The sequence below is a fragment of the Chanodichthys erythropterus genome, chromosome 20 (assembly GCF_024489055.1).
Source record: "Chanodichthys erythropterus isolate Z2021 chromosome 20, ASM2448905v1, whole genome shotgun sequence".
Taxonomy (NCBI): Eukaryota; Metazoa; Chordata; class Actinopteri; order Cypriniformes; family Xenocyprididae; genus Chanodichthys; species Chanodichthys erythropterus.
In genome coordinates, this window is record NC_090240.1 from 19,559,959 (window position 1) to 19,581,043 (window position 21,085).

Genomic DNA, 21,085 nt, shown 5'->3' on the forward strand with positions numbered 1-21,085 from the left:
ACCCTTTAAAAGAAATATCCGCACAAGCTGTGGAAACAAATACCATGATACTCTTCGATAGCACCTCAACCAACTTTGTTTTGGCTCACCTTATCCTCAGTTAAATAAGTTCAAATAGAGAAAATACGCTCACTTTCAGCTTTATTAGATTTGAATACTGTGCTTAACCGCCAAGTACAGACTGGACTTCACTTTGGATAAGAAAATAAAAATGGAAACAAAAAGAAGAGTGAAAGCACTTACAAAATAACAAAAACGTATTTTCTTGTTTAATGATTAAAAAAATATTTCTTTGCAAGACATTACACACAAAATTCTCCTAAAGCTCTCTTCACAGAGGGGCATCAAGAGAAGAAACCAAAAAGGAACGCCACCATTTTCACACTGAACTGATGACTGGTGTCAAGTAGATGAGGTAAATGTTTTGTTGGAGAAAAAAAAAGGCACAATTTACAATCAACCGTGCCATGTAAATTCACGCAATAATACCAATAATAATAACAATATCATTATTATTGTAATCATAATCATAATAATAATAATAATAATAATAACACCATCATAACAGCAATAGAAAAAATATGCAACAAAAATACAGACTGAATTTTATCTTACAAGTCATCTTCCAGCCCTACTGTATTGCCTGGCCCATCAGAAAAAAAAAAAAAGAAAAAAAATTCTGGCCCGTTTAAACACTGCAGTGTCCTCATTCTTTGCTCACAAGAGTCCAAGATTTGCGGTGGTATCCAACCACTGGCAAGGGGCTAGAATTGTCTGGAGTGGTCAAAGTATTTTCTCTGACCAGTTGATTCAGTTTTGAGGAGCTGCAACAAATTATCTGACAACCAGACATGACACGCACAGTTTCGAGGGGCCAATGCAATCGTCGTGGCAGAAAGCGCCACAGCCCTGGCACATGATCATAGCCTTAAGTCGGCAGGAACATTTGAGAGCCACTTCTTCTGCAGCACTGTCTGCAAATGCCTGAATACTAAGCGTAGCACTCTGGCCTCCACTGCTACTGACGCTCACACGTGGCCTTAGCTGCAGCACACCATCGGCTAAACTGCGGGAGAAGCCGCTACCATCCACCACGGATACGTTAGCCGTGTAACTGAAGCTGGATGAGGACCCTCCATTGCCCCCACTCTGCTGTAGTTTTGGTAGCTTGCCATATAGCTGGTAAGGGAGACTGGAGGCAGATGAGGAAGGGGAGGAGGAGACAGGGGAAGCGGAGGTGTCTGCTTGGCGGGCATAAGGATTTTTGACTTGTTCCTTTTTGGCCATTCTGACAAGAGACATTTCCATATTTAGCAGTCCTTCCATAGCTCCACCACCTCCATGAAAACTGTCCAGAGGCTCCTTTTTGGTTATTACAACAGAAGTATTGCCACTGATGGGAGCAGGTAAGTTTTTGGTCAGAGCTTGTTGGCACGAAGGGCGCGAGGAGACTTCATTCTTTACTGTAGCTACAGGAGAGAGCTGTTGCTGATATGTCTGATGCTGAGGTGGTTGGGGTTTGCTTGGACGCCAGTTAATCTTAACAGTAGGTACAACCTCTGACGGACAAAGGTCGCCGTGTGGAGGTGAGGGAGCATCAGGTGCAGTTCTGCACACGGACTGGGAGAGATTGTTAGGATGCTGTTGAAAGCCAGCTGGCCTCTCCGGAGTTTCACCCCGTGGAGGAAGAGGTCCAGGGTGCTCTTTAATGACAGCTGATTCATAAACTGGAGCATTCTGAGAGTTCATATCCATTGAGGTTCTAGCAGTGGAGTTTGATGGAAGGGATGTTATGACAGGTACTGCTCCTGGGGGCACTGCACCTCCTGATTGTTGAGAACTGAACTGAACATGTGAGGATCTTTGGCTAGATTCCTCAAACAAACATGCCATTCGAGATGGAGCAGAACCCGGCGGGGAAGAACCAAAGTTTCGACCAGGTCCAGGAGACAATTGAACAGATGGGGCTTTGTGTTGGAAGTCAGACACACCAGTTTCTATAGGTCCTCCTGACTCAGACGGGCCTCTAAAACGTGGTCCCAGATTTCTTGGAGGTTGACGACTGGCTGAGTTACCTGCAGGGGAACCTGGAAGTCGATTAATTTCCAGCTTGCTGACTGAGTGAGGCTGGGGTAAGACCTTCTCTAAAGGAAGGCTACCTTGAAGAAGTTGGGTGACAAGAGGGTTGTTGGCCTCTACAGAGGAAACTGGTCGAGATGAACCTTGGAGTCTTCTGCCAACTGGAGGACCTGCAGAATTTTTTAAAACAAAATCTTCTCCAGGACCTCTGCTCAGAAGTTTGGTGTCATCCTCTGTTGAAACAAACAGCTTCACACCATTACTATTATCATTCAGCCGTAGATTTCTGCTTTGGTCCCTCTCTGCCTGTGTCAGGTAAGCTTGCACTTGGGCTTGTGAGGGCGCAGTGGTAATCTGTTCCTGAGAATGGTTTATAGCATGGGTATGAATTGTATGCTGCTTGTGGGAATGAATGACTGGCTGGTTTGGCACACCATTAGGGAAGCGCGCCTGAATGACAGTTTGGGTATGGCTGGGGTTAGATATATGGGCCTGTATTACGGGTTGCTGGTGCTGAGGAGGATTCAACATTGATGAAGTGAGTCGACTTGAGGTCTGAATGACAGGTTGATTTTGTGACTTTGTATTTTGAGCCTGCATGCCGTTACTATCCATCTGGGTTCCATGCCAATCCACGGTTTCATCCTCTTGAGTTTCATTTTCAAAGTCAGATGCTGTCTCTGTTGAATCACTGTGTGCTCCAGTGTCTTCCTCACCAGCATTACTTGGTAGACAAGGTAGAGAGCCAGATTCATATTTGCCATCAGCATCACTCCCTCCATTCCTATGTCCTTGTAGCATCCCCTCTCTCATGGAATGCTCTTCACTACTTTCTACCCATCCATTTCGGGCTGTAACAAGTGTCTCTTTGGGTATTTTCAAGTCTGAGCCATGCTGGATAACTCCAGTTGTCCCTGGGTGAAGCTCACCACCATTCTTTTCACCTTCCCAGGTTTGAGAAGCTGCCAAGGTCCTGATGACATCCACACCCTGGGCACCAAATCTTGGCAGAGAGTCTGGTATAGAGGTGGGCACTAAAGGAATGGCATCATTTGATGCTGAGGTGCAAACAGGAGTAGTCGTTCTACTCTCACTGGACTCTGCTTCCTCGCCTCTCCCCTCTTGGTGACTACAAAAAGACTCTGGTTCACTTGGCGTAGGCACTGGGGTGTCTAAGGTCTGCTCCGAGGCTTTATCACTTGGTCCGGTAGTCACCTCTTCCACTCCACAAATTTCCTCCACCTGGTCCTGGGAAGCAGGGCTGTCGGTTGCAGGTGGAGATAGCGTGAGTGTTTTCGGAGACTCTGATGGTGGTAGAGATGGGTTTGAAGACACAGAGGAGGGAGATGGTTCAGTCAGTGGGGTGGAGGTTTGAGGCCTGTCTGCTGAATCTACACTGGACAGCTGTAGTTGTGCTCCAGACGAATGAGAGCTCGCAGGCGATTCCTGCTCCTCCAAATCAACTCTTCCTCCTCGTCTTCCTCCTCCTCCTCCTCCACCTCCTCCTCCAGGTTCAACGGGACCTGGGTGCTCTCTCGAACGCCTCCCGCTGGAGCGATCCGGTATCCCAGTACCACCCCCCGGGCCGCTCCCCCCAGGCCCTCCCCCTTCCCCAGAGGCTGCAACAGCAGCAGCGGCTTCTCGCTGGGCACGGGCTTGCTGTGCACGGGCCTTGATGTCCGCCAGGGTGCGCGCCCCTGTCCCAGAGCGCCGCGACCCCTCGTTGGGGGGGACGATGCGGGGACAGATTTGGTACGTTGGCGGCCCCTTGACCCAGGGCGGTTTGATCCGGGAGAGCTGTATCTAGTGGAGTGGGTAGAAGAGAAACATGCATATGAGACAAGGTTTACACTCATGGAGATTAACAACATAGGTTTACAAAGAAATAATAAGAAAAAAATAAGATGTCCAACATACCCGGATTGGCGGGACCTTGGGCTCCTCTGTTGTAGGTTGTGGCTTTTCTGAGTGCACACAGTCAACTGTGTTACGAAAGGACTGACGCTCATCCAGCCGCGCCCTTTTCTCGGGAAAGCTGGTGAAGGCCTGGGACTCGTCTGGCCTTCTCTTCTGCTCCTTGAGCTGAATTGCTGGACTTGATGTGGCGGGACTGGCTGCGGGGCTGCTCTCCCTGCTGCTTGCGCCAGTGCCTGCTGTGCCAGTGGTAATGACTGAAGCCCCATCATCCAGCGGATCGGTGGCAACAGCAGCAGTGGAGGAGGAAGAGGAAGAAGACGAGTCTGAGCTTGCAGCAAAAGTCTGTCTGTCTGAGGCAGAGGAGGGAGAGGAAGAAGGCGATGATGATGATGACGTTGAAGAAGAGGAAGAGGAAGGAGAGGAGGTGGATGCAACAGCTGGTTCAGGTACTTCAGGCAACAGGCGTGTGGAGGCTTCTGGTTCATCACAGGTAGAACTTGTGGATTCTGGAGGAGGTGTGGGTACAGGAGCAGGGGAGGGGACTGCTTCTGCAGAGAGGTTTTCTTCTGGAATTTCCAGTCCAATGTCTGTTTGGAGGACCACCTCTCCCTGAACCGCTGTGGTTTCTGGGACTGGTGATGCAACTGATGGTACAACATCTGGAGTTGGAGTGCTCTCTGTTGTTTCTGCTGAAGGTACAGCTGCCGTTGTATTTTTGCAAAGTGAGCGCCGAGCTCTACGTCTGAGGTCAGCCCGTGAACGCCGTCTGATACGGCCTTCCCTCCGTCTTCTTCCAACACTTCGCCTTTTGGGTGTAGCCACTGTAGCAGAATCAGAGTCTAGAACTGCACCAGCAACATCTCCAGCATCGGTCATCGTGAGCTTTAACGACTCTTCTCTTGTCAAGCCAGACCTAAAAAAAAAAAAACAGAATAAGATATTTTAATTTAAACATTAATGATCAGTTTAAGCACCTTAATTAATAATTCTGAGATTCAAAATATTTGAACCTTTGGCCATGGTACTCCTCAAAGAACTTCTCCTTCCATGCTTCTACTTTCTTCTCCTTTTCCATCTCTTGTCTGAAGCGGACCTGCATCTCATGAGTGAACTCACCTAAAAATATTTCCACTTGTCTTGGTCAGTTTGTCATTTCTTTTCATATATTACAGGACAATAGTAAGAGACTCACCCTCAGCTAGACGCTCTTTCCAGCTCTGAGAGGCATGAGTGAAAAATTCATTATTAAGGGCTGAGCTGCTTAGCCGAGCAAGGCCATCGGGACCAACCTACACATTAAAAGAATGAAAATTAGATGACAAAAAAAGAATTTATACAATTGTAACAATTGAAAATTAAAAAGTCTTTAAGAAATATACCTGTCTGTCCACCTCTGGTAAGAGCTGGAGGAGTTGCTGCTGGGAGTGAGAGGGAAAAGCAGCAAAGGTGCGTGTGTTGATGAGAGCACGAATGTTGGTGTTGACCAGGATGGAGCCTGGAGTCTCAAAATCCACCTCCACTCCTCCTCGATTCCTTTTCATGGGACCTGAAAAATACATTCTTACATTGAGTATAAGCAAGAATGTTTCTTCATGAAACCTAAGAATGTGTGCACAGCAGGGACATATTTATGTAATATCCTCAGAGCAGACTCTGGTCTACAGTCACATATATTTATGAGTATATGATACGTGCATATATGAAGTGCTAGTAAATCCGTATAATCAGAGGGTGTTATAGCAGAACTCTAATAAAGCACTAACAATAATATTATTTTAAGTTCACCTGAGCCACTGATCAATCCACACAGCTTTTACATTATTATTAGGTCAACATTACATCAGCTAATGCTGCAATTAATAACCAAAATCATAATGTCCATACATAAGCACACTGCAAAACAAGTCTACAATGAAATTCAAACAGTCTTTCAATTTCAAGCTGGTCTTAGATCTTAGCCAGATTCTACAGAATACAATACAGAACACTGAAACAAACACTGACAAAAAAAATTGCAAAGGACAATCCACAGTTTGAACTCTGCTATAGACTAATGAGGTTTGAAATGATTCAGGTATCTATGAGTTTGTCCCATTTATGCACAGGTAAAAGCAATAAAATGAGCTGAAGCAAAAGGAACAAACATTGGCTTCCCAACTGATATACGTAGATATTGATACCTTTAATTTTAGAAGTTTAAGTCAGTTAAATCAATTTTATTAGAAGTCAAAACACATTTGAGAAACCAGCATGACAAAAGATTCAATTAGCAATCTATGTGCTTTATTCAATAACATCAAGACAAAAAAAAAAATGTTCTACACAATACGCATTTTGCATGCACCCATCCACTGCAAATAGTAAATGGTAAAACTAAAAAAAACATGGCTATTTGTTTATTTCACTATTTCCTCCAGATGGCTTAATTGCTGGTTAGAAATAAATGACTGGGAATAAAGACTGGAGCATTGTCATTAGATTGACACAAACTTGTTAGCTATTCACTCACTCAGTGTAATACCTGAAAAGAAGTTAATTATTGATGTTGTGGGGGACAGTGGTGAGCAAGGGGCTTAGGGAAAGTAATTAATACATGGGGGTCCTTGGTTTTCATCCTCTGTACCTGAACGAAGACCACGTATGCTCTTGAAGTGCTGGGTGCGTTTCCAGCCCAGCTCGGAGCGGGCACGGAGAGTAGGGCCTGGACCCCCCCTAGAGCCTTCCCTGCGCCTCCCCGCTGCTCCTGAGGGTAAAGGTGGGGGGAGGATGGAGGCTGGTGAGACTCTCTGAGAACGAGTGAGTGTGGGTAGGGCAGCTGAGGCATGAAGGCTAGTGGCACTAAAGAGGCCAAAGTGACAGGCATGTGCGTGAAACACAAAAAGTCAAAGGGACGGATATCCCAAGGCACAGAGACAAAGAGGAAGAGGGGTGAATGGATATCTCTAAGGCACAAATGCAAAGCAGATATCCAAGGGGAACAGAGCAGGGCTGACAGGACAAACCAGAAACACTGCTTTCACACTGAGGGGTATTGACGTTCAAGTGACAAAAATGTCAGTGGCTTCAAGAAAAGATGCTGTTTTTAGTGCAAAGTTAACCAAGAAAAAGAGGCGGCGGCTGTCAACAGGAGGGAACTGTGGGAAAACAGCCCTTGAGGAGACTGCACTATAAATGATTATAGAGTGTCAATGTGTAAAATTACAAACACTGTCAGGCCACTCAGATAAAGAGCATCCATAGTCAGAGGAAGCAGGTATACAAACCACTGCAGAGTGGGGGGGGGAAATACAGAAAAGGGGAGGAGGGGGTGAAAAAAGTGAACAAGAAAAAGAGCTATTGTAACCTGATGGAACGTGTTCACCGTTGACTTTGAGAGGAGTGAGCACTACACGGGGCATCATCACCGCTTTCTTCCTTTGCCTCCCTGACTGTAAGAGAGATGGGAGAAATAATCATGAGCACATACACACAGGTCCTCCACAGAAATGGAAAATAACAGTATGCTCAGAAGAGAATTTAAATTGAAATGCATATAACATCTGATAACATTTGAGAATGTTATGATTTAAAAATCCTAACATTAGTCTTAAAAAAAAAAAAATTAATGCAGGTACAAAGGATACAAAAGGAAAAGACAAGGTATAACTGTCCTGGAGATGAGTGGGCATTTTCAGTTCATTCTCAATGGGAGTTGAGTGACTGGCCTGAGCAGTGGATTGTGGGATTGACAAGTGGTAAGAGCATCAAACTTGAACTTTATGCAGAAAATTTTCAACTTTATGCAAATGGAGAGGGAAAAAACATGAAGGCAGTCATAAGTTTCAAAATCCGCTGATTAGCACTGAAGTTTCTTGTGGATTCAGTGCTTAAATCACAAACAATTGTACTGCATTTACTGAAAATGATCAGCCAAGCAAATAATCTGATTAGGATCTGACAATAAATTAAAATCAGGAAATCCCTGACCTAAACATTTCGCAAAGACAAAAAAAGTCCTTTGTCATGACTGATGTTGTCAGTGATATCTGTGGGGTTTTCTTGATCTGACTCATAGCGTCAACTTTCTGCGCTTCACTAATGACTCATTTTCACATACTGACATCATGTATTCAGCTGCCTTCCTGGCATAACCAGTGATCTGAGGAGGAGTTGAGTGCTGTGCATAAGGATGATGGTGAGATGGAAATCCATGCTTGGAGGGTCCTGCATGTAAAAATTAGTTATGTAGGTGACATTGTTCATTGTAAAAGTGAAGTTAGGCACTGCAGGTACCTGTGAGGAGCGACTGAGTCTTGTCTGTGGTTCTGTGGAGCAAGAGGCACTGGAGGAAGTCTCATCCACAGAGGCTGGAACAAAGAGGAGGAAATGAGCAGAACATCCATCAATAATTTAACCTCAACAATTTGTACTTTAATTTTGTTCATGAGTTAATGCGAGAGAGAGAGAAAAAGAGACCATTTTTTTTTTTTAATTTTTAAAATACTGATTAAGTATTTCTACTTATAGTTGCTCATTAAAAAGATGAAAGAAATTAAATATGCACTCTAACAAACTACAACATATATGGCAGTAAATATCATAATTCATCGACAGTAGATCCTAAGTGTAGGAGCAGTAATTCACTGTCATTTCTTATTGTTTACTCACTAACACATGGGCATAGGTGAACACTTCCATTCCTTTATTATGCTTGTTGGCTGATTGTTTGGTATTGGAAAGGGGGTGAATAGTGCAAAAGTTGACTCTTTAACATATTTGGCTATATTATGCATTTACATTCCATTTGTCTTCATATGTTTCATCACAATAAAATGTATAAATTTTGCATTTGATTGTAAGGAGCATTTTCAACCAAGTCACAAATTAATTTTTCTCACTACCTAGCCTCTCTGTGACTAAGCACTCACTACTCATAAATGCGCAATATGCATTGATTGCAAACCTCTCTGAAACTGCAAGCCAACAGAATGTGCAACAGTGCCACATTTTTAGTTTGAAACAAGCAAAATTCACATATATTTAGTAAAATCAGTCTTTTGAATTATATTAATCATTAAGCTGTATAGTGATTCTCGTCTTTCTTTTCTCAAATTTAACACCTCTAAAATGATAATTAAAACTTGTGTTATTCCATTAAGATTATTCATGAATTTGATCAAATTTTAAAAGACATTTTAAGAACCTGTGGGAACCCGTGGGAATCCTAATAGAACAGCAGCTACTTCCTGAGCAAAAGATGAGATATGCAGTACTATACAACCATATTAAACTTTCATACATCATTTATAATTAATAATGATAGTAGTTTTCAGTATATACTTTGAAATAGGTATGCAAATATTCTATTCTGAAACAAAAGAAAAAAGATAAACTTAGGGTGATTGCCTTATGCAGAAGAATACTAGATGCCATAAGCATTATATTTAATTATGGAAAATGCATTTTAAAATGGAAGAATAGTAAATAAAGCTGATGTCTAGAATTGTCAGGCTTCAAAATAATATCAAACAACATCTACCAAGAAAGAAAAGTCCCCCCCCCCACACACACACAAACAAATGTGTAAAAAGGAGCAAATGTGAAATACATTGTTATTTCCAGGCATAATATTGCATGTATTCTCTTTCACGCCACACACAAATACATGTTCTAAACCACTCTCATCTAGGTCACTGCTGGATGCGTCATGTGCCGCAGTATCCATGGCAACACACACATCCAAAGCAAAAAATAAATCAATGTCTCTCAGGCACTACATGCTTCTTAAGCTCAGGGTATTTAATGCTCATCACCATTTGGAATCAAAGCTTTTCTTAAAAACGAAAAGATGGGGCCTCTACTTTTCAGTTCTTTTATACACTCCTTTAATTTATAAGCCTGTTCCACTTACTGGAAAAGAGGCTGAATGAATCAATTCTGGGGGGGAAAATGAACAGAATGAATAGTCCACACACCATCATTTTCACCACTAGCAGCAGCCGTCTCTGTAGAATCACAGCTTTCCTGCTCTGCTCCTTCAACTGTTGCTGTGGTGGATGCTGTTGGAGTGCCAGTCCCATCTCCAGAATCGTTTGCTGTCGGACTCTTTGTCCACTGAAGTGCATTTTTCTGTAGGCATCAGTGGGTACATTCATATTTAACATAAATGGTTCATACAGCATTATTTTCAGCATTATATTTGGTATATACAGTATCTCACAGAAGTGGGTACACCCCTCACACTTTTGTAAATATTTTAATATAGCTTTTCATGTGACAGCACTGAAGAAATGACACTTTGCTACAATGTGAAGTAGTGAGTGTACAGCTTGTGTAAGTGTAAATTTGCTGTCCCCTCAAAATAACTCAACACACAGCCATTAATGTCTAAACCGCTGGCCACAAAAGTGAGTACACCCCTGAGTGAAAATGTTCAAATTGGGCCCAATTAGCCATTTTCTCTCCACGGTGTCATGTGACTCGTTACAAGGTCTCAGGTGTGAATAAGGAGCATGTGTGTTAAATTTGGTGTTATTGCTGGAAGTTCAACATGGCACCTCATGGCAAAGAACTGAGGGGTTGAAGGGCTGGGGGTCAGCCTGTCAATGCTCAGACCACATGCTGCACACTGCATCACATTAGTCTGCATGGCTGTCGCCCCAGAAGGAAGCCTCTTCTAAAGATGATGCACAAGAAAGCCCACAAACAGTTTGCTGAAGACAAGCAGACTAAGGACATGGATTATTGGAACCATGTCCTATGGTCTGATGAGACCGAGATTAACTTATTTGGTTCAGATGGTGTCAAGCGTGTGTGGCGGCAACCAGGTGAGGCGTACAAAGACAAGTGTGTCTTGCCTACAGTCAAGCATGGTGGTGGGACTGTCATGGTCTGGGGCTGCATGAGTGCTGCCGGCACTGGGGAGCTACAGTTCATTGAGGGAACCATGAATGAGCAGAGCATGATCCCCTCCCTTCAGAGACTGGGCCGCAGGGCAGTATTACAACATGATAACGACCCCAAACAACCTCCAAGACGACCACTGCTTTGCTAAAGAAGCTGAGGGTACCTAAACCCTATTGAGCATCTGTGGGGCATCCTCAAACGGAAGGTGGAGGAGCGCAAGGTCTCTAACATCCGCCAGCTCCGTGATGTCGTCATGGAGGAGTGGAAGAGGACTCCAGTGGCAACCTGTGAAGCTCTGGTGAACTCCATCCCGAAGAGGGTTAAGGGAGTGCTGGAAAATAATGGTGGCCACACAAAATATTGACATTTTAACTTAGGGGTCTACTCACTTTTGTGGCCAGCGGTTTAGACATTAATGGCTGTGTGTGGAGTTATTTTGAGGGGACAGCAAATTTACACCGTTAAACAAGCTGTACACTCACTACTTTACATTGTAGCAAAGTGTCATTTCTTCAGTGTTGTCACATGAAAAGATATAATAAAATATTTTAAAAAATGTGAGGGGAAGGAAGGAACTTCTGTGAGATACTGTAGTACTGTCATCTGTAAATATTTTTATTTTCTGTTTTTCTGCGCTTATAGACCTTATTCATATTTGATTTTTAAAGGGAAAGCAAGCAAGGCTGTGAGGGATAGACATACATCTCTTCAGTGGGTTGTACTGTTATTTAATGTGTTTTGGGATTGTTCAGCTGATGAAACACTGCAAAAATATTGGTAACACTTTATTTTTACAGTGCTGTAGTTACACGATACTACATGTACTTACTATAGTAATAACAGTAAATTATGAATAATTAAAAGTAACAAACCCTAAACCTAACCTTAACTGTAACTCTATAAGTACATGTAGTTAATAGTACTCAGTACTTAATTACAATGTAACTACGGCACTGAAAAATAAAGTGTAACCATAATCTTTCTAAGAAACTTCTGTAGACTTCCTGTATAAAAAAAAAAAAAAAAAAAAAAAACACTCCAGAAAACATGAGCTGTGGAAAATTGTAAGAGATCTAGGAGCTTTATACAGCTTTTTACAGCGGATGCCAATGAAAACACGTGAAGTCTATTCCCTCACAGCCTCGCTTTCATACCTGTCAAGGTGCTGCTCTGAATAAGGTCTATATGAGAAGAAACCTAAATGCTTTATAAGCAGCATATATTCACCTCTGATACATCAGTTTGATACTGTAAATGTGGTATGATGTTGCATGATCACCAAACAGCAAAAGTACAGTCTGATTTAGATGATCGTTTGCTCGCTTATGGTAAAGAAAAACATTCATTCAACATTCATTATTTGTGTAATGAAAATGTGTACATTGAATTCATTTTGTCATTTGTGTTTGATAGTCACTAAAGGTTCACTAAACTTTTGCCATGAAAACACTACTTGTATGATAAATGTATTATGATTACGTTTTAGAACGTATTCATTTTATATTTGAGGTACAGTTGTCTGAAAACACAAATATATTTCCATACTGTTTTCTTTTTTGATACTTATCCACACCTGGAAATTACTTACATTTTATTCAATACTATTTCAAACTGTGTAGGAACCCTGAAAACCAAAGTGAAAATGTTTGAAGCATAGAAAGAACGCTAAATGGTTTTATGGATTCTCTACCTTTAGGGTAAACAGACTCATCCTTCCAGGCAGCTTAAAGAAAATACTGTTCTTCACTCTGTCTCCTCTGACCTGAGAGTGAAGCATGGTGACCAGGCAGGCCAGTGGAGCTGTGCCACTAATGAAAGGTGAAAGAGGGGTAGAAACATGTAAGTGTCACTCAAGTAAGAAAAATTAAATGATTATAATGGTAAAAATGCAACATATAGATCATTAAATTCCTCTTACCTTCTATTTTGGGGTGAAAATGGTTTGAGAAAAAGAGAAACACAAAATACCCCATTATAAAGATACTCCAATAAAGTCAGTCAAGAGACAGCATTAAAAAAAAAAAAAAAAATACTCAAACATGGAAACAAATCTAAAGTATGAATATCACTGCTCAATCAGAAACAGTACATTAATGTTTATGAATGCATTATACCAGACCTCATTTCTTTCAGCCCCTTTGTTTGGATGACATGCAGAATCTGTTTGGGTGTCATTGGGGCATCAGAAAAGTTCTCGAGAACCTGCAAGAGGTCAAACAAAGGAAATCAAATCAACAACTTTCCTATTTAGTATGTTTTTTTTAATGATTACTCTATTAAATGGCCATAAGTATAATTGGGCTGGTTCTGGGTTCATCTAGCCCCAATCTAATGCATTTCTCTGGGAATGGTTACATTATGTTTTGATGTTCAAAAACAGCCAGGCATAGTGCAACTGAATGATCCAAAGGGGTTTTTAAAATAATTTTTAACTTGACACACAATTTTAAAAACAACTTGGTACGAGAGACTCAAAAACAGTTGTATCACCTGTATCTGTATGGATGTAGCAGCAATTTAAAGAGGATGAATTAAAAAAAGACAACCTTTCAGTGAGAGTTTTAATGTGAAAACCGCTTAACAGTTTAAGCACAGCACGCCAGCTTGCCAATTACAACACCATAGCAATTCATACTTATTTTAAGACCTCCATGCCAGTTTTAACAGAAGCACTCAGCTTTCTTATTTTAGGTCCATATTACACAGGTTCTGCACAATGTTTCGGCAAGCATAACATCGAACTGCAGCAGCTCCACATAGCAGAGTAATTCCAGACGTATGAAACAGGCTTTTAGCCTATATGAAAGTAGAAGGAAAAAAAAAAGAAAAGACACTAACACAGATACAATTATGTAGCATGTGTGAAACCTCAGAAGGAACATTATTCACAGAAAATGTGGAATGGGGGAAGGGTGTATTAATCATAATACCATATTTTTAACATTTCTCTACAGATTGATACAGAACAAATAATTTACACCCTGTACTGGTGCACAAGAACAGGTAACCTTCTGACCACTTGGTGGTTAAAATGGGAAGCACTGCATCCACTTCCACTGAGCCCAGCTGAGTCTAGACTAGAATCAAGGACATTGAAACAGGAAATGGAAGAGCAGAAGCTATAAAAGAAATGTGCGCTAAATTAAATTATAAAATACCAGGTGCACTTCCTGCAAGGAAGCAGGCAGAAAAACATCAAGCTGTGAGAACTTCAACCAAACTACTATGCCAATGACAAGACGACAAACTTCATAGTTATTTATAACACAGTCCTGACAAGGCACCGAAGCTTGTGTGTACGTAATGCAATTGAAAGGCGCGGCACATTTACACACTGCTTCTGTTGAGCCCTGCATTGTGCCAGCCTGGTCTCCATTCCTCTCACCCCAGATATTTCATGGTACCATAGGGAATGCAAAATAGAGCAATATTATACAATACCATAATTCATAGAGCAGACACTATTCCTAACATGTATGCATTTAAAAATGTGTGGCTTAGTATTCTTGAAGTCATGATGAAATGGAAGTAGTGACAGATCTTTTCTTCAGCACTGATGCGCAGCCAAGTGAAGCAGAGTATGAAAAAAGAAAAAATGTAGGGAGAGGACTTCTATCCATTGGTTGTAGATTGGATGGAGGTACATCTGAATGCAAACTTGCAGTCGACTGTAAGAAAGGGGTGGATAAAATCATTGAAGTCTCTTGTTTCAATGGAACATCAAATTATGACATTTTGACTGAAAATTATGCTGTCATTTTTTTTTAAACTGAAACATGCATGAATTGTTCACAATAAGATCAATAACATGCATTTAGAAAATAGATACGATGAATTTTCATTTTATGCCAACTTTAAAGGGTTAGATCACCCAAAAATTACATTTCTGTCATTAATTACTCTCCCTCATGTCGTTCCACACCTGAAGATGAAAAAAGGTCTTACAGAACACAAATTAAGATTTTTTCGACAAAAACCCCAAAGAGAAAGCAACACAATTACCACATTCAAGGTCCAGAATAGTAGTAAAGACATCATTAAAATGGTCCACGTGACTACTGTGGTTCAACCTTAATGTTATGAAGCAACGAGAATACTTTGTGTGTGCAAAAAAAATAAATAAACAAAAGTTACTTTATGCAACAATTTCTTCTCTTCCCCGTCAGTCTCCTACGCTGTTCATGTGGTAGACACAGTGCAGCGCTTCCGTGTTCTAAGTCAGAACGACGGCTCAGTATTGGCCGATGCGGTTCACATGAGCAGCACGACATGCTTGAGATGCTGACGCAAGAGCTGGCCAATACTAAGTCGGCGTTCTAACGTAGAACTCTGAAGCCCTGCACTGTGTTTACTACGTGAAGAGCATAGGAGACGGACACAGAAGTGAAGAAATTGTTGAATAAAGTCGTAATTTTTGTTTTGTTTCTGCCCACAAAAAGTATTCTTGTCGCTTCATAACATTAAGGTTGAACCACTGATGTAACAGTCACATAGACTATTTTAATGTCTTTACTCATTTTCTGGACCTTGAATGTGACATTTATGTTGCTTTCTCTTGGGGAAAAAACTCACTTAATTTGTGTTCTGAAGATGAGGTCTTATGGTTTTGGAACGAAATGAGGGTGAGTAATTAATGACAAATAACATTTTTGGGTTAACTAACCCTTTAAGATACAGATCTGGGGATGTCTTAAGTACTAGCCAAATATCTTCTGAAAACTAGCAAAAACTCTTTCTGAACGAAAAGGCTCTGAAGCTCATTTAAGTCAGTGACGTTTCCCCTCATTCCCACAAACATCCTATTTGAATTTGTAGAGGATGCAATATTAAAACAGCCACAAAAAACAAACCACAGCTTCACCCACATCCAGCATCTGGACTAATGAAAATCAAATTTTCTTTCAGCAGTCTTTTCAACACACCAAAAACGGCTACACACCGTTACAGTCCCCTTAAGGAAGAAACCATCATGAATGACCAGAAACACTAAAATAGGTAGCCTGCTTCACATTTCCTATTGCAACCAAGTGTATCACCAAGATGATCTGATATACATTGGCCTTGAGCCTAAGTATCTGGTTGCATCTGACTCCCAAAGCTGCTATTTCACACTGCTGCTTTGTTTCAATGTCATTATATAATGCTGCAATGCTCTTTGAAGCTTCTTAATCACTCATACAACTGAATCATTTAAAAGACCCGATCGTCCTATAATTAATGGAATTGAAATATGATGGCAGGTAGTAAGCAGCACTTGCATTCAAAGCATTCAGTCTATTTGGTTTTGAATGTGCTCGTGCACCCGCATCTCCCTGAGAGCCTGTCCCATTACTACAGGTGAGGAGCTGGTAGGTGACTACTCTTCCTGGTATAAAGACATGCCCATACCTGCTTCCCAAAGTTCAATCACTGCATGTGATACCTGTAAAAGAGCACAGTCCTGAAATTTGTTTTGCTGGTATAAGTTGATAATACTCTCAGATATATCACCAACAATACTTTAATTAAAACGGATATCTGACATTATATGCGTTTTTATTCCGATTTGGCATCACTTTTGATATGAATTATAGGTTCTAAATGGTGACAAATGGTGATACAAGCAGTGGCTCTCTAGCACATGGGATCTCCACCCAAAACGACAACATTTGAGTTTCAAGATCTACTCTTACCAGATATAACTTCTGTAGCTTCATCCAACCTTTCTCACGCTTAATCTCAAACTAGCCATAAGCAAAACTGCAGAGATAACCTATCTGGTCTGTTTGGGTGGATCAAATTCAAGAGTGAACACTTATGATCACCTAGAAAAGCAGACAAAGACCTGACAGACATAATGATTATAAGCACACAAAATTTATCAAAGAAAGCAAAAACGCTTACGAATTCAGCTGCACGGGTGTATTTTGTCTGTGACACTGTTTCTGACATGATTTTGATAATGGAGAGCATTTTATTTGATGTGGTCTCACATTATAACAGTTCGGTTTCTACTAAAGCTCTTTATAACAAAACTAAGCTGAAGATCTAGAAGGTCAGACATGCATCTTATTTAAATACCAGTCGTTGCAATAAGATTAGACATTTTCCACTGAATTTGCACCAAATGCAACAACAACAACAACAACAAAAAAAAAAAAAAACCCTGAAGACGCAGATCATATAAAACAAAAGCATCTTCTCTGAAGCATGAACTGCAAAATGAATAATTCACTTAATATATGCACTACTGACCACTGTAGAGAATAAAGGAGAAACCCTCCTATCATAACAGCAGATGCATAGCTGTTTTGTCTTTACATGATAAGAAACACGCAAACTGTACACAGATGTATACTGATACAAATATAAATAAAAAAAATAAATAAATTTCATGTTTAGTATCCAAAACTAACAAAGAAGATCAATCGATTACGAACTGGATAAAAACAGAAATATGGCCTACTATCTCAGGTGCTGCTTAAAAACAAACAAGAGGCACAAATGAGTATTTAAGACACACATTTGTTAAAACTGGTCTTTAATAACAGTAAACGAACCCACATTGAGTATTTTCAGCATTTTATTCAGCTCGCTAAAAGAAGCCCTGCAAACAAAGGGTCAAACAGGCAGAGCTGCTGCTAATACGCTAGGCTACCAGCAAGGGCTCTTTCATTCAAATGGGACACAAACCCTAGAAATGTAACGCTTATGCTGTCAAGGTAAATACAGGAACCGTGTATTAAGAGCCAAGTCAACGCAAAAGTAAAAGTTGGGTTATGAAACATCACACACTGTTTATAGATACACAAACAGCAGCGGCAGCGCCTGAATGTGTCCAACCCGACAACAGCTCGAGCCCAGCGCGAGACAGCTTTGTTCGCGGCTCTCGTACAACACCCCTAACCCTACGCACAGGAATTAAACCGCTATAATTTTATTGAAAATGGTTAATATATTACCATACGAGCTGCCTCTGCCCACGTGCGCTCCTTCTTTCTCTTCTGTTTGTCCTTCATGTTGTCGCGAGGGTGCGGATTTCTGCAGCGGATATGAAACGTGTGCGTGATACACGGCAAGCCCGCTAGCGTGCTAGGCTAGCTGCAACACCAAATGGGTCTTTGACTCCTTTCCACCTCTAGTACTCGCGTAGTCGCTCCGTTTAAACTCGCACGCGTTTCTGTAAAACGGTTTGCCAATAAAGCGATCGGTTGCAGCAGCAGCGGCGGCGGTCCAGGGAGTTTTTTGTAACGTCTCACTGGTTAAATAGTGGTAAACACAGACAGGGCGCAGAACAGACTCGAGCCCCAGCAGCTTTTGGCATACTGCAGGAAATCCTCACTTTGGAATGCAAGACGACGAGGAGAACACAACAATGAGGTCAAAGGTCAAACACACTGCAGGAATGCAACACAAAAACAATTCTTCCCATCCCCCTCTTCTTCAGTCGCTTCTACAGCCGCGGCGCATCTGACGCATCTGACGGGATGAGGCCACTCCCATTGTTATGTGCGGCGACATCAAACGTGATTCATATTAGGCAGCACGACGCAGATATGAAAATACTATAAATATAATTTTTTTAATCTAGTTTCTCTATGAGTGTTTACTACATAAAACGATCTCAAACGATTTAAACTGTTATTTAAATTAAAATACAGCAAAGAAAATGAAAATATCAAGGTCCTGTGGACGAATTGGACCAATTTAATAATTGTTACCTAATCGGATTAAATGCTAATTATGTTTTAAATATGGAAACTGTATTATAACATGCTTCCTTTGACAAAGGGGGAACTTTAATTAAACAGCTCTGATTATGTGTCATATAAAATGTTCACATAAAATCTACTCTTCCATTTATAGTTGACTATAAAGTTATTTTTATTATAATGTTTTCCAGAAGTATTTAATAGGTTAAGAAGATTTCTTTAAATTAGTTACTAAAGTGCATTTAGGACCAGTGGACTTTTATTTTGAAAAGCTTGAATAACCGGAAAACATAACTGAAACAAATATAATTCAGTTCGTTTCAATGATTGCTTTAGTGAATAAAGAAATGTTGCCTCAAAGTGGTGTTTTTATTGATTGTAATATAATGTATATATATCAAATAATACAGCAAATAACATGTTCATGTAAAAGCTTTTGAGACACTGCGGGGCTTTTCATAGCCGCCATCTTTGTTCGGGGCAAAGATGCCGAAAAGTTGTTCTGCATATAATTGCACAAATAGGTACAATAACAAAAATCCTGAGATCACGTTCCACAGGTAGGTAATGATAGATAAATTCACTGTCATTATGATTTGAGGGCATTGTATTAAAAATGTATCCTAAATATTTTTTGACTTTCTCCATCATCCCTTGTAAGGTTCCCTTTCAGCAAACCATCGGTTCTGAAACAATGGTTAGATAACATTGGACGTGACGACTTTCAGCCAAGGAAGCACATGGTTATCTGTTCACTTCATTTCACCCCGGACTGTTTTAGTGGTTTGGGCAACCGCAAAAATCTGTTGTGGAACGCAGTGCCAACTCTCTTTGCAGTCCCACATCAGGATGCACAGGTAAATTAGGTCACATTCATTTAAATACAACTAATAAACAATGTGCTTTTCATCTGTCTCATTGACACCTTTCTACCGCTAGCAAAATAATTCTAGGAAGAGGCTTAAGAGGGCTTTAAAGCCTGCTGCTGATAAATGTGATGGCATTACACTTGATAAGACGACACCTTTCACTGAGGATACTCAAACTGAAGAGATGCATGAGGATGCTCAACACTTTCACAGTAACGTAGAGGATTTCTGTCAAAACACAAAGGTGAATTTATCATCTTACAACCTACTCCTATATTTCTGTGTGAATACAATACTTATGCATTAAATGCTTTTTTTTTTTAAAACCAGGATTTTGCTGCCACAGACCACACCTATGCCCTTTCGGATCCATGCACGACCAAAGCCCGTCTGTTTAACATTTTAGATGCCAACAGATGGCTACAGAGAAGGTTGCAAACCAAATGCAGAGTGATAAAAAGAATGAAAATTAAACTGCAAGATGCTCAAAGAGAACTTTTGACTTTGCGTCGACAGCTCAGCTATAGAGACACACATTGCCAAAGACACTCACAGCTCCCAATACAGTGTGGCAGTGGCTCCAAGACCTAGTCAAGCAGTAATAAAGACCTTGGGTTGCACAAACATCTTTGAACTATAAAGAAGGCTGAACTTTTGGTCAAAAGAAAGGGGTTATTGTGTTTCTTTTTTTTTTCTGTAATTGGACAGATAAGTCCAATTAAATCTGTACTTTGGTTTTGATAGGACTTGTATGAAACAGTTTATGCCCCACCCCACCCCACCCAAAAGAAGTATATTTTGGATTAACTAACAATGAGCAATATATTTGTTACAGTATTTATTAATCTGTGTTAATGTTAGTTACTAGTGCAACTGTTCATAGTTAGTTATTATTAGCTCTGATCCATTATATTAACAAAAAAAACTTTTGTACTGTTAAAGGGTTAGTTCACCCAAAAATGAAAATTCTGTCATTTATTACTCAACGTCATGCCTTTCCACACCTGTAAGACCTTCGTTAATCTTCAGAACACAAATTAAGATATTTAGTTGAAATCCGATGGCTCCGTGAGGCCTCCATAGAGAACAATGACACTTCCTCTCCATAAAGGTACTAAAAACATATTTAAATCGTTTCATGGGAGTTCAGTGGTTGAATATTAATATTATAAAGCGACAATAATATTTTTGGTGCACAAAAAACCCCGAAATAACGACTTATTTAGTGATGGCCGATTTCAAAACACTGCTTCAGGAAGCATCGGAGTACAGATGAATCAGTGTGTCGAATCTGCTGTTCGGAGCACCAAAGTCACGTAATTTCAGCCGTTGGCAGTTTGACGCTCGATCTGAATCATGATTCGATACACTGATTCGTTTATGCTCCGAATCTTCCTGAAGCAGTGTTTTCACTAAATAAGTCGTTATTTTTTTTTTTTTTTTTTGGCGCTCTAAAAATATTCTCGTCACTTTTTAATATTAATATTGAACCCCTGTACTCACATGAACTGATTTAAATATGTTTTTAGTACCTTTATGGATCTTGAGTGTCATTGCTCCCTATGCAGGCCTCACGGAGCCATGGGATTTCAACTAAAATATCTTAATTTGTTTTCCGAAGATTAACGAAGGTCTCACGGGTGT

General features: G+C 40.7%; 2 protein-coding genes across 2 annotated transcripts; one reads left to right on the forward strand and one right to left on the reverse strand.

Annotated features, from left to right (window-relative positions):
• Positions 1-78: 78 nt before the first annotated feature.
• asxl1 (ASXL transcriptional regulator 1) lies at positions 79-18,316 on the reverse strand. The gene is made up of 13 exons (XM_067371717.1): positions 17,823-18,316; positions 13,001-13,083; positions 12,800-12,802; positions 12,572-12,689; positions 9,951-10,104; positions 8,269-8,342; positions 7,340-7,424; positions 6,620-6,739; positions 5,376-5,542; positions 5,189-5,285; positions 5,007-5,112; positions 3,997-4,909; positions 79-3,882 (listed from the first exon to the last, which is right to left on the reverse strand). The coding sequence occupies exons 1-13, from the start codon at positions 17,877-17,879 to the stop codon at positions 835-837; spliced, it is 5,025 nt and encodes a 1,674-aa protein (XP_067227818.1). The 5' UTR covers positions 17,880-18,316; the 3' UTR covers positions 79-834.
• A 230-nt stretch (positions 18,317-18,546) lies between these two features.
• On the forward strand, positions 18,547-20,390 carry thap3 (THAP domain containing, apoptosis associated protein 3). The gene is made up of 4 exons (XM_067371716.1): positions 18,547-19,132; positions 19,234-19,429; positions 19,512-19,685; positions 19,772-20,390. The coding sequence occupies exons 1-4, from the start codon at positions 19,059-19,061 to the stop codon at positions 20,030-20,032; spliced, it is 705 nt and encodes a 234-aa protein (XP_067227817.1). The 5' UTR covers positions 18,547-19,058; the 3' UTR covers positions 20,033-20,390.
• Positions 20,391-21,085: the final 695 nt, after the last annotated feature.